This window comes from Chlamydotis macqueenii, chromosome 11 (genome assembly GCF_036417535.1).
Source record: "Chlamydotis macqueenii isolate bChlMac1 chromosome 11, bChlMac1.mat, whole genome shotgun sequence".
Classification (NCBI taxonomy): Eukaryota; Metazoa; Chordata; class Aves; order Otidiformes; family Otididae; genus Chlamydotis; species Chlamydotis macqueenii.
In genome coordinates, this window is record NC_141566.1 from 5,641,791 (window position 1) to 5,655,152 (window position 13,362).

The following is a 13,362-nucleotide window of genomic DNA, read 5'->3' on the forward strand; positions in this document are numbered from 1 at the left end:
TGTATACTTGCAAGACATTAAACTATAGATCATACGTCTACTATAAGTGCACCAATGCTTTGAGCCTCTACTACAAATAAACATGTTGCTGGATCAATGCTGCTTCTAAAAGTCCTAGAAGCTCTAATGTAGCAAAAATAAATGACCCCCAAAAGGTTATCAGTCTAAATATGAAGAAAGCACAGCAAAGCTGAGGAGTAGACAAATAGTAGAGAGATTTTGATAATATTTAAGATTACATGTCCCATTAGCAATATTCAACTGGAGATGGTGAGGGGTGTTAGCATTTTGTTTCAGAGATTTTTGTTAGGTGGGGTTTTTTGGTTTTGCCAGTGGAAAAGAAAAATACTAAGGCCTCCTGAGATCTACCACAAAATCTTGTGGGATCTTTCTTAGAGAGGAAGAATGCAAACTTAAGAATAATGTGGGGGTGGGCGGGTTGGTGGGGGAATAATCTACCAGGAAAATTCCCTTTTTGTGACCTTGTTCACTGTGATGTCAACTCATTGAATCTTTTGTCTCATCAAGTGTGATGGTACTTGGACTTTTCTTATGCTGTTCTTATGCTTTGACAGTCCATAAATACTCTGGTGAGTAAGCTGAGTTTGTTCAATGAAGACTTTGTCCTTTATTATAATTAGAAACAGGAAAAGTGAAAATGTAGACAAGAATGTCAGGTGAATGTTTTTAAATGCTATTGCCAAGGCATCCTAGTATCAGTGACAGTCTGATACTTGAGCTGCTTTTTAGCTGTTCTGTGGTATTGATGTGTTGTAAATTATTCTCATGTGCTAGCCTTATTGTGCTACAAGATTTAAATTGGTATCTCAAAAAGTTCATAATATCTAAATGGAACATGTTATTTTCAATTTCTGTAATCTCTGAGCTACTAAATTGGATTTTAAAAATTACATTGTTGCTAATTAGGTCTTACTGGGTCTTCTTAATTAAGCACACAGTTGGAAAAGAGACATAGCAATAATTATCTCAATTTGATGGCTGTACAATTTGCATTATCAACAAATAGCCAAAGCATGATTCAGTTTTCTTGTCAAATATAAATGAATGCAATACTTGCTACATGTCGATGTATTTTAAAACAGCAAACCTTCCAAAGGCCAATACCTGCTTATTCCTAGATGAAATTAAGATCCCATTTTTCCTACCAGCATATACATAAGTATGTGTATGCCTCACTGTTGTATTATATTGTTAGATAAATGATAGCACTTACATAGCGTGTGTATATAAAAAAAAAAGTTTTGATATTGTTTACCTTTTTAATTCAAAAGAGCTCTAATATTAAACTGTATTTTCATAGAACTTGGTTATTAAGTAGAGTCTCCTAATATTAGATTTTTACAATGCAAAATTATGCTTTTGACAGAATTTTTCGAATTTAAAATCAAATGTTCGTAACAGGAGTTATTCTGCAATATAATCAGGAATTGTATTTTCTAAATTACAGTTTTTCAGAAAGACTTAGAGTTCAGGAGATATTCTGGACCTGTCCAGGTTGTATCACCCCAAACCACGGACATACTTACATACTTTGTCCCATAGCAGCAGAGCTTGATCTTTTGTCCTTGAACATGCATTGCTTATCCTCACTAACATCAAATGGTGGGTTTCCAAAATAAAACGTTAGGAAGTTCTGTGATTTTTACAGTCAGTGGCAATTCTCCAAGTAAAGTGAAGGGCACGTGTTGGCCAAGAATTCTGTATCACAGTTGAGTAGCTGACATAACGTATGTTTTTCAGTTCACTTTCAGTCTTGCCATATGCCACAAAATACTGCAACAACCTGACTTTCTTCACAATTTTGTTCTGCAGGGTTTTCTTCCTGACATAAAATGAGAAACATTTTGAATTCTTTGTTAACATAGAAATAAATTAGACTTCTACTAATTTTGAATGAAGGTCATTAAATGTGAAAAGGAACCGTATTCCACTTGCATCTATCACCATGACAGATAGAAACGTATGGGCAAGTGTAATCCATCTGTAAATTAAAACAGCACATCTTCTAGGGAGTGTGTTAAACCCATGGTATGGCCCTGAAAACTGCGTTTTGCATTTACGTACCCGATTTAGAAAGATCTGTAAAAACCCATATTCTCATATTATTTTCTTTTATCTGTGCATGTGTTCTCAAGAGGTAGGATGTAGTCCACTTGCAGGAATAACACAGTGTCTCAGTATTTCACAATATCTCACTCATATACAGAGAAATACTGAGCGTGTCATACGTAGTGATCCTTCATTGTGTTGTCTTCAAACATCTTTTGATGTGCTGATGTTTTATGATCCACAGGAAAAGTCCATGTGAATTTTGGTTGCTTCTTTAAAAAAAAAAAAAAAAAAAATCAGTTTTTTCAGTCAGTCTTCTAGGAATTGCTTACAATTACTCCTTGTTGATTTTAGTATGACTTTTTCCCTTCCAGTGAAAGTTTTATGTGCTTCATCCCGCAGACTTAAGCAGGCTTTCCATATTTCTTCATATTGCTATCTAATTCCATGCATTATCTAAAAACAAAATTTATTCCTGCTCCACTGCTGGTTGACTGTTTTAGCTGCTATCTTTCCTGCTGCATATAACTGTTCAGTAAAGCAGAGGACTTCAGGATGACATAAGGACTTCCTTTGTTTGTAAAATCTAAACAAATATTTGAGGGATAGAGTTTTGAAGGTATGTACAAGGTCAGAATATGTTTTCTGGTGGTTTTGTTTTTTTGGTTCCCCCCCCCCGCCCTTGGTACTGCATTTCTCAAAGGTTTAAATCAAGAGAGTTTGCTTTGTTTTGTCTTTCATATTTTGCAGTTTTGTATCTGAGAAAAGACTTGGAGAATAAAGGTAGTATTCTTTTTGCCTTCAGCAATCCAGAGCTGAAATACCTGCTTAGTAGTTCATTTTCAGAAACCACTGGTCTGAAAAGGTAATAAGCAAATGGTATCTTTCAGATAAGGGTATATATTGAAAGAAAAGAAATATAAGAGAGAATTGAGCAAATGTGGAGCTGGGGTTTGTAGTTCATTGAACGAGCCTCTGAGAATGAAAAATGGAATTACAGGAGGCTGCCTTCTGAAATTAGCATCTGAATATGTGCAGACAAGGACTCTTTCCTAGTTATGTTTTAGCATCATAACTGCAATCGCATTTTAATTCTATGTGGTTTGGAATATCTGCATATTGGAAATAATGCTTAGTTGAGGCCAAAAAAGATTACAGTTCTTCATGTTTTTTACTCTTGTATGCTTCCGGAAGACCCTGCCCAGCTAACGTGTTAGTCATTATCCTCTGTGCCCTGACTTCTCTAAACAAGTCTGAACTTACTGGTAACCAACTGGGTATGCCACCAGTGATTTGATGGGGTTGATGGCTGGTAATCATTATGGAAATTTGCTCATTAAATGGGCTCCCTCATCAGAGCAGCTTGATAAGTATTTATACAAAGCACTATTGAAGTAACGTGCTCTCTGTGGCATCACTGTGTTTGACTACAGAGCCTCTATGCAGTATAAATGCGTGTAGTGAATTTTCTTATGAAATACTTATTGATTAGCGCGTGCACTGCAAACAGCCTCATCACAGGCTTTCTCATAAGCCACAGTTTTTGTGACTTTATTGTGCTTCAGAACAAGTAGTATTCTGATCTAAGCAGAACATGAAAGTCAGGTGGTTGATGTAAAGAGGGTTTTGATGCAAGTGAAATGTGAAAATAGTTTCTAGTAACACATACAACACATTTACAAAACTGCGTAAATAGTACATTAAAAATATAAATCTGTATACATATCTATATTAATTCCATTACTTAAAAGGTAGTGTTTTCCCATCTAATAGAGCTTTTTGACTTTTTTTTAATTTGCGAGTGTTTCATTGTGAATTTAAATTAGTTGTATATTCTTCTACAAATCTAACTGTATACGGTATCTGTTTTAAAGTAAGGTTGAGAATTACTTCCTATTCAGTGCCTAAATAGATATTTCATATATTTATGTGTTTGTATCTATGATAAACATATCATTTATGTATTTTATAATATTGTTATAGTTAAATATTTTGTGAACCCTTTCAGTGACAGAACAGTGATGGAAAGGTCAAAAAAGTGCTATTCTTTCTAAGGAGGAGAGCATTAAGACACTTATACAAAGGTCACTTACAGGAACTATAAGCTTTTATTAGACTTCATCATTTTGCTGACACGGTCGACTTGCTATTGATTGGCTGGGTATTTTGTTTAGTTACTTGAAGGCCAGTTATTTGAAGAAACCTGTGTAAACATCTAAGCAATATTCTTTATACTCCTGCGCTATTCCAGCATTTTGGATTGTTTATTGTGTTGTCTTTTTACAAACAAAAGATAAAATAAGGTTAAAGTATTTGATTGCCAGTATTTAAATTCAAGTTGTCATGACATACCATCCTTCATTAAATTTGAGTGAATCTTTTACTCTGGCAAAGCTTGAAGATTTGATCTGGTTTTTATCATGTGTTCCTGATTCATAAAAGCATTTTTTGTTGAAAAATTTTATAAAGTATTTTTTCAGTTCAGATGATTTATCACCTGCTTTTCCTATCAGGCCAGGTAGCTGTGGTTTTATGAGACGTTAAAACCCCAAGCAAAAATAAAGGAAGCACAAGTTCAGTCCATCTGTGGAAGGCAGTCTAAGTTTACAGTGACATTTGAAGCCCCGGTGCTGCATCTCCAGCCCTTATGCGAGCCATTAGGGCAACTTGGTTTTGATGGCTTTGGTAAAATTGGGATAGGGTGGGAAGGGAAGAGTTAGCCAGGTGAGCGGAAGACTTCCTTCCGGTGGTGAATGAGTAGGCAATTTGGGATCTGTCTGCATTATACCTCTGTCTGCATCTTTCCACCATAAAGGGTGTAAAACTTCATATGAAGTCTTTTTGGTCTCGTGTAACATGCACTGAAGACAGCCAGTATTACAGCTTGGGGCTTAAGTGGCTTGGTGGACAGGGTTACGCTAAGAAAAGCTGAGCTGTGGCTTTGCACTCGCGTGCCAGGCGTTTGCAGCCCTGCAGCTGGAAATGTGGTCAGGTGTACAATGGCGGGAGACATTAGTAGTTCTCAAACGGGGGCAATGTGGTGCTAAGGTTGTGTTGTTCATAAGCTGGTCATGTTTTTTTTAATTATTCTTGCCCTTATATAATAAGGAATAATAAAATTACAGCTTTTAAGGGGATATTTTGTGGATATCTATCTATTAATTTAGATTTGAGAAAATGCATATCCTTACACATGAGAAGATAGCGTGTATGAAAGTAACAGAGTGAAAGAGAAGACCTGGAACATGAAATGAATCTAGTATGAATTGCTTACATTAAATTATTTGGTCTATCTCCTGCCTTGGTTAACATCATTAAATGTATTTCTGTTACAAACTGTTCTCAACAAAAAGTGAAGGCTTTGGTTATTAAACCTTGTTTTAAAAGAATAAAAATAAGTCTTTGTTAAGTAGTTGGTTTTCAAGTTTTACAGGTCTTTGTGCATCCTAATAAATCTGTGTTACTTGTTTAAAAAAAAAAAAAAAGTCAATATTGAAACCTCCCACAAAATAGATGCACAGCAGTTATCTTTGAGGAGGAACTTCTGTGTATTTTTTTCCCTGTGAGTCAAGGTCCATAAGTATACTACTAATTTTTCCAGTAATGAGATGGATTTGTTGGGTTCATTGTTTTGCGCTTTTGAAAGTAGGATGTACCGCGTGCGCCTGAGGCTGCTTGTACTTGTTGCCATCATGGCAAAACTTATTTCATGTCTACTACATCTTCTTAGTAGAGGCCCTTAATTTCTCCTCGTTTTCCTCTGGCTTCTGTAGTATCATTTCCATTTGTTCTGTCAGACAGGATATATAGAAAGGCTTTTTTCCTGTCAGTAACCATTTCTACAGAGTCATCAGGTAATCTTTTAAGCCAGCCTTGAGCTTGTAAGACTACTAAAGCAAGTCATAAAATAAGTACTGAACTTGTTAGACAATAATAGGCAATGTTGGCAAATAACAGTAAAATATTTAGGCAAATAGCTTTTGAGAAGCAAATAGTGCTTGTTAGTAACTTGTCTGAAGAAGCATCTCAACACCAACTTGATAGCACTGTATCCTTTGAAAGCACAAGAACTTGTTTTCATTGCGGAAGCCCCATGACACGCTTATCAGCCAGCCTTGGTCTCTGGTGAACTGGCAGCTCCTCAGTTTGTCTTTTTAGTTCTCTCTCTATTGAAGAGTTTGTTTTATTGACTTGAGCACTTTCAAACACACTTTGTTGAGTAGGATATGTGAACTCCTTCCCGCCCCCCCCCCCCGCCCCAATGGTAGAGCACTTTAAAAAGGTGCTATTTGATATTCCATTTCACGTTAAATAATTGGATGAAACTCCCTGAGATTTTGTATTTTAAGAAAAAAAAAACCTGTCTTGAACCTCTTTCTCTAGATGGCATCCTGAATCATGGAGAAGGGAAGGCTCGCACTTCACAGTGCTACTTCTACCATGGTGGTCCCTTCCTGCCATCCCTCCAAGGGTTCTGCGGGCCTGGATTTTCTTCTTCTGTTACTGTGTTAGAAGCCTCATTCCCTGTAATTTACAGCAAAATACTTCAAAAGAGTGAACTTTCTGGTTTCTAGGCTTTATATTTTAAAAGATTAAAAATGTTATTTTCAGTTAAGATGAGTGTGCATCCCTTTAGAGAAACAGTAACTATTCCATCTTAGCTTTAATACCAAATATAAGGTTATGTAACGTATTTTATGCCTAAAGTAGAGTTATTGCTTGGTGTAATGGGCTAGGGCTTAAGATTTGTAGGTTTTGGGTTTTTTCTTTTCAAGTTGTTATTTTAATTGTATTTTTAGAAAGTAGAACAGTAAAATAAGACCTATTCAAGTTCTTTCCTGGATTATAGTGATATTAATACAATTTAAGTGGTTTATAGCAACTAAAAATAAAATTAGGCCTTTGTGAGCTAAATTTATATATGATATCTGAAATGGATTATTGTGTTGGTTTTTTTTTTCCAGGACTATTTCCTTCAGGAGTTCCAGTTGCTTGTTTTCATGACTTTGAGCTTATTTAATCAGAGATGGAGCAGATGGACTGCAAACCCTACCAGCCACTCTCAAAAGTTAAGCATGAAGTGGATCTAACTTACACGAGTTCTTCAGATGAAAGTGAAGATGGGGGAAAGCAAAGGCAATCTTATGACTCAAGAGAAACTCTGAATGAGTATAGCCAAGAGCTAAGACTTAATTACAACAGTCATAGCAGAAAAAGAAAAAACATTGACCAGTCCACACAAGGTAAATTGTTTATTTTATCTACTGATTATGGTTATTAATTTCCTATTCCTTACTATGAAACAATATCATCAGTTCAGCAGACAAGCAAACATTTTGTTTTCAAAGGCTTGTAAGTGATGACTCACTTCTTACCTATTTTTAACCAAACCATAATTTCAAACTTGTAGCAAATATTTTTTGAAGTAAAATTTCTTTTCTAGTGGGATGCACTGTCTGTTATTCCAGAGACCATCACATGATAGCTATAGATAAATGTTTCTTTAGTAGTAGCTACTCTTTTTACTAATGTTGACTGATTAATTATTTACTACCTTTGCATATGTTGTGCACATTTTGGTATAAAATCAACATGGAGGTTGTACGCTGTCTCTGCATGTGCTTACAAAGCCTATGAATGAATTCAAATACAACAATCCTCTTAAGAAAAAATTCTAATAATGTAAATAACCAAATCATTTAAAAACTGAAGATAATTGATGTACTGTAAGAAAAAAGCCAAAAGTTAAGTTTATATTAGTATATTATTATTTAATATATACTGCTTGCTTTATTGTGTAATTGACATAAATGTGTTTTTAAAAACATATACTCGGGTACTGGTTTGTGAGGATAGAGTTGAGCTTTGCTTGTTGCACTAGAAATTATAGTTTTCTCCTGTGACAAATTCAGTTTGGTATAACTGAGTTAGTAATTGCACTGTTAAGTGTATCTGTTTGGCTTCCTAGGAATTCATCCCTCTATATTTCTAGGGATTTACATCATACAGTTTTCCTCTGCTGCACATTGAACATAAATGTATGGCCTGGCAAGAAACAGATTTGAAGTACAAAACTGATTGAGCTCAATAGTCAAACAAGAGCAAAAATGTTTGTAAAGCTGAGTGTAAAATTTCAGGCTTCAGCTGGAATTTGATTTGATTACATGTCTGTTGTGTTTTTTCCAAAAGGACATGGGGTTTTACAGTACGGGGCCTGGAGGTTGGAGAGTTCTTGGTGATTCTTGGTAGTTGCTTAGTCAGTACCAGAAAAAAAATCAGGTTCAATTTTGGACTCTGAATCTGGTATGAATCCATAAAACTGTAGATGAAATTTGGTTTAAATCCATTCTTCTCTAAATTTCCTCATCAGAATCTTTAACAAAGTTTTTCTCATGTTTGACACATCTTTAGAATGTAAAAAAAAAAAACCAAAAAAAAACCCAAACAAAACCCCACAGCGCTGCTTTTCAAATAAGATTGTTCTGTAAGAAGAGCACTGTACCATGCCATTGCTTAAGACTGTTGCATAAAAAAATTCTACATATTAAAGCTAAAGCAACATCCATAGTTGTATCCCCAGGTAGTGACATAATATTCTGCTCTAGCTACAACTGAATAGTATGCTGTACTTAATGTGATGAATGAATGGATGCACAATGAGGATAAAATCCATGAACTTCATCCATGAAAAGCGTTGAGAATAGATGAGAAAACTGACACATAGTAACAGTCATGAATAAAGAGGTAATGATGAAGGGTGAGATAGCAATCAAACGACCTCTGATGATGGCATGTGAGAAGAAAATTGTTTCAGAATAAAAAAAAATTAATGAAAGCTTATAACAGGAATAAGTGTAGGGGTATCTGTACTGATCTAGTTAATTTTGTGAAAAGAATCACCAATTTAGATGTTTATAGAAACTAGAAGAATTTTTATTGTCTACATGGTAGGTTATATAAACTAGAGTGGGCAGTGATCTAAATTTCATAAATAGCTTCAGAGTAAAATGTAATTTGTTGCTCAAAATACTGCTATATCTCAGCGATTTCTGTGAAGTTTTTTGTTGTGAGCAGTTTGAGTATTGTTACTATCAATATTGAGGATTTATTTCTATGAAAATTTCAATTGAAAACTGAGATTATGTAAAATTATGTGCGAGTATTTGTGTTTACATATATAGATAATCTGTATAAATCTTAACTCTACAAGGTATGAATTCAAAGAAAACGTTTTCAGAATTCTCGAATATATCCTACTTTTTTTTTTTTTTTTGAAAGGCTACATGATCTTACAAATTACAGAAAATTTTGGTTTAAAGATTGGAAAGAATACCCAAATATAGGATACTTCTTCAATGTTTTTGTACTTCTTACAATTCCTGAAATTCCTCAAATCTTACTTTTCAAAGAGGATTGATTTATTGGTTGGTTTTCCCATGTCTTATAGGTAGAAATATGAAAGAAAAAAAAACCCCAGTAGGTGCAGAATTAATCTGTTCATTAAGCAATGATTTCTAGGTATTATTCTTGACGTGTAGTACTGATGTCCTTCATGGAGAGTCCAGTGCAAGATAAATTGCGTCTCTGGAGTACTTTGCGTCAGAAACTCGTAGTTATCTGGCAATTCCAGATTTAACAAATAACACTACAGACTGTTTTGAGCTGAGTTGTTTTACTGGCTTAACAAATCCAAATAAGCAGAAAACTCTCTTGACAAAGTCATTGACTCCTGAAGAGTCAGTGCTGATTGCATAATGTGTTCATCTTAAAATGCATTCTCTTAGTCACTGGAATGTTCAAGCTCCTGTTTATCTGAAGATATGTAAATCTGCAGTATCTCCTCCTGGCAAGAAGATCTTGTCAAGTAAGTTCCTGACAGATCCAGGATCATATAATTTGGGGACATTGGCAAACATAGTAAATTAATTTTTGGAAGAATTTGTAAACACAGGGTTCTGTACTTTAAAGAGATTGGGTAGAATTGACAGATGTCATCAGAAATATTGTTCTTGCTAGGAAACTCATTGATGGGCCTGGCTGCCAGGAAAAAAGTTCTTGTAATTCTACCACACATAGATTGCATTTCTAGCTTATTTGTGACATGCTTCTATGATTAGAACTGTTTTCTTCTATAGTTTTCTCTCTATCCACCACAGTAAATATGAAAGGAGCTGCACTCTACAAATGCTGGTAGTACAAAAAAGCTTTATGACTTTTAGGTTAATTATAGATTTCTAGAAAACACTGGTTTAAAGAAATGAATTCCTGATAGGATAAGCATCTGGAATTGAGTCGCTGGCACGATAAAGTTTATTGATCATTAACAATATGAGCATGTGGTGGTAAATTTCTGGTTAGAAAAACGTGCAGTTCCTGGCAAGATAAATATATTGAACTGCATTATGGGCAAGGCAAACTGGAGTTATTCCTAGCATGAGGATCCAACAGCAAATATTTTCTGGTAAATCTATGGGAAAAAAAAAATCAACATTACTAGTATTCTAAGAAATTACTTTTTAGATTGCTTCACAAAGAATTGATTTTTTTCTGCTTTAGCCCAAGAAGTAAGGAAAATTATTTTGTAAGACAAAAGGTGAAGATTGGTGACATATTAAATATTTTGTAGGGAAGGCATATAAAATTGTCTTCAAGAGCAGCAGGTAAACAGATTAAGCTAAGCCTTCAAAATCTTCCTTGAATAAACTCCATTGGGCCAGGGTCACAACGTGAGAAAGTGGTGCTCTTCCACCTAAGCCCATTTCTGTTTCATCCTTGATTTTTTTTATTTTTTTTTTTTTAAGATTACTGCTGTTGCCATCCAGTTCTCATTTCTGCGCTTCATTGCATTCTAGCTCTGGTGAGGATACATAGGCAATAGAAAAGTTCCAGTGCTGAAAAGCACTTTTCTCCTCTTAAAAAGGAAAAACTACATGTAGGCTGCAGAAATTGGCAGTCTGTTTTGCCGTGCTTTTAAGGTTCAACAAATTTAAGCTGACCAGGAAGAAAGAATTAAACACATGCAACTCTTAAGATCATATGACCAGTCAAAACCAGTTTTATTTATCATCAGAGGCATAAATATAAGGCGTGCTGACAAGCATAGGTAGGAAATTGTTCTGTCAGGAAAATGTCATGGTGTTTTTTAGTCATCTGTGAAGCAGCAAAAGCTTTTTACGTAATCGCCATATTCTCCTCTGATTTCAGAATTATGTAAATCCATTCAGGGCAGCAGATCTGCTTTGTGTCTGTACCAGCGCCATGGAGAGTTGAATTCGGGCAGCATATAACGTGTGCTCTGTGTTTCAATTACTTTATTTTTAAAAAACAGCTAAAGGTAAATAAGCCAATCTTTATTGGCCTATCCCCTTAATGTTATAGATAAGATGAGAATAATGCTCTAACATACTACAAGTTTGTGGTCTTGTGAACCCTCCTGGGGGAAATTGGTGCCCGCGGAGTCGCTGTGATTTTCATCATTTTGGTAGAGAATAGGAGCACTTCTCTGGGTGAATGTAGAACTCTGTGCTTTTAAACTTCCACAAAGAGCAGTGAGAGCATCCCCAAACTTTAGTTGATATTAAGAAGGTGGAGTTCAAGTACTATCAGTGTAACCTGGTGGTCAATGGAATGGGGGAGGAAGGTTCAATAGAGCTCTTACCTGCCAGTTGCATATTTTGGAGCCCTTGCCATTAGTATTCCTATCATAAAGACTATCACAATAAAGAATATTATAATGGCTGTTTATTGAACTGTAAACAGAACATGGTAAAATGCGGGGTTTTTTTATGTTTGGAACTGGAGGGAAGATTATTAGTTTTGAAAAAGACAAGGAAAAACGTAAAATGAAAAGGAAAAGTCTTTCTTAAAAAAACTACTGGTATGTAGGCTTTTAGAAGTGTGTGGTTTTGAACTCTTCAGCTGGGTAGTTATTTACTTCTCTTGTTCCCAGTGTTTTCTTTATGATGAGATTTCTGAGTTAATGAAGGATGGGATTTTTTTTTTTTTTTAACCTTTAAGCTGCATAATTTGTTTAGAGCTGTGTATTGAGTTGTTGTGGAACGTGATTGTAGCACAGTGGAATGAAGCATTCCTGAGTTGTGGAAGAGGAAGGTAGGAACAGGCTGATTACAAAAGAAACACATCATTTTTGCAAGCACTTTTCCTGGAATTCTGTAATTTAACAAAGAAAATACAAAAATAACATACTTCTGGTAACATACTGGATAGGGTTTGTATCAAAAATGTTGAGGCATTTTGTATTACTGAAGTCTTTTTTTCGCTTGTCTGCAAATGCCAAACATTTAAATTTTAGACTTTTAATATTGTATACAACACTATTTTGCTAATTTTAGAAAATCTTCTGAGAACTTAATTTAAGCACGTTTTGTACTTGCATCCTTTAGAGCAGGGACTTGCAGCACGATGAAGTGGTGTCTCCATAAGGGCACTCGATCTGTCCCTCGTACTGTCTCACGAAAGGGTCTCAGCTTTCAGTAGAGGGTGATTCAAAGGTCCTTCAGATTTCTGGACTGTATGCTAGCAGAAGGAAGCGATAGCTAATAACCTCCATCTCCTGCTGCTGTATTTTACACCATCTGGTCTGAGTGTTTATGAGCTTCACGTTGTCCAAAAAAAAATTACATATGAGGCAGAGTAAAACACTCCACGCTCCTAAAGCTTTAGTGCTTTGTCTCCTCCTGTATTCCCTTGCAGAAATAGGGATTGCTGGTGTGCTGTGCTGTGCTTTGTTTGGCTAGTTGTCTTCTAATCACGGTGATGTTACTGTCTCCCAGCGAAAAACAGTGCGTTGAGCAGGTCCCTGCGGCTTCCTGGACTGCAGCCTTCTCCTCTGCGTGGGGAGTATCTGCAAACTCCGAGGAAGGGAAAGGCTGCACTTAGATTCAGACCCCTCTGGATATTCTTTCTTGATTTGCCAAGTAATTGGAAATTTCTCTCCTTGGAATAACTGGGGTGAGGAAAATGTACGTTTGTGGCTTCGTTTAAAATCTCACAGAGGGAATGCTTTTCCTTTTCCTCATCAAATCAAGGATACGAGCAAGCTGGATGTGCAGGGACTCTTTTCCCACTAGGCTGAAGTGGGTGCTCCTTGCCTACATCACAACTATGTTACAGAAGCTTCTTCCCTGCTGTCACCATTCCTGTAATGCTGCTTCCAATCTTACAGTATCTGCCATCATCTCAGTGAAAAAAAATGCCTTGTATGATCAAAAATAGTTTCATTCTCATAAATAATTCCTTTGATTTAAAAAGTGAATATCCAAGAGGGGAAAA

General features: G+C 35.7%; 1 protein-coding gene across 1 annotated transcript in view; it reads left to right on the plus strand.

Annotated features, from left to right (window-relative positions):
- Positions 1 to 13,362, plus strand: part of TENM1 (teneurin transmembrane protein 1) — a 321,398-nt gene that overhangs the window by 76,017 nt on the left and 232,019 nt on the right. Inside the window, exon 2 of the mRNA XM_086756176.1 lies at positions 7,035 to 7,313. Coding sequence (XP_086612302.1) covers positions 7,097 to 7,313 — 217 coding nt within the window. The 5' untranslated portion in view covers positions 7,035 to 7,096. The remainder of the gene's footprint in view (positions 1 to 7,034; positions 7,314 to 13,362) is intronic.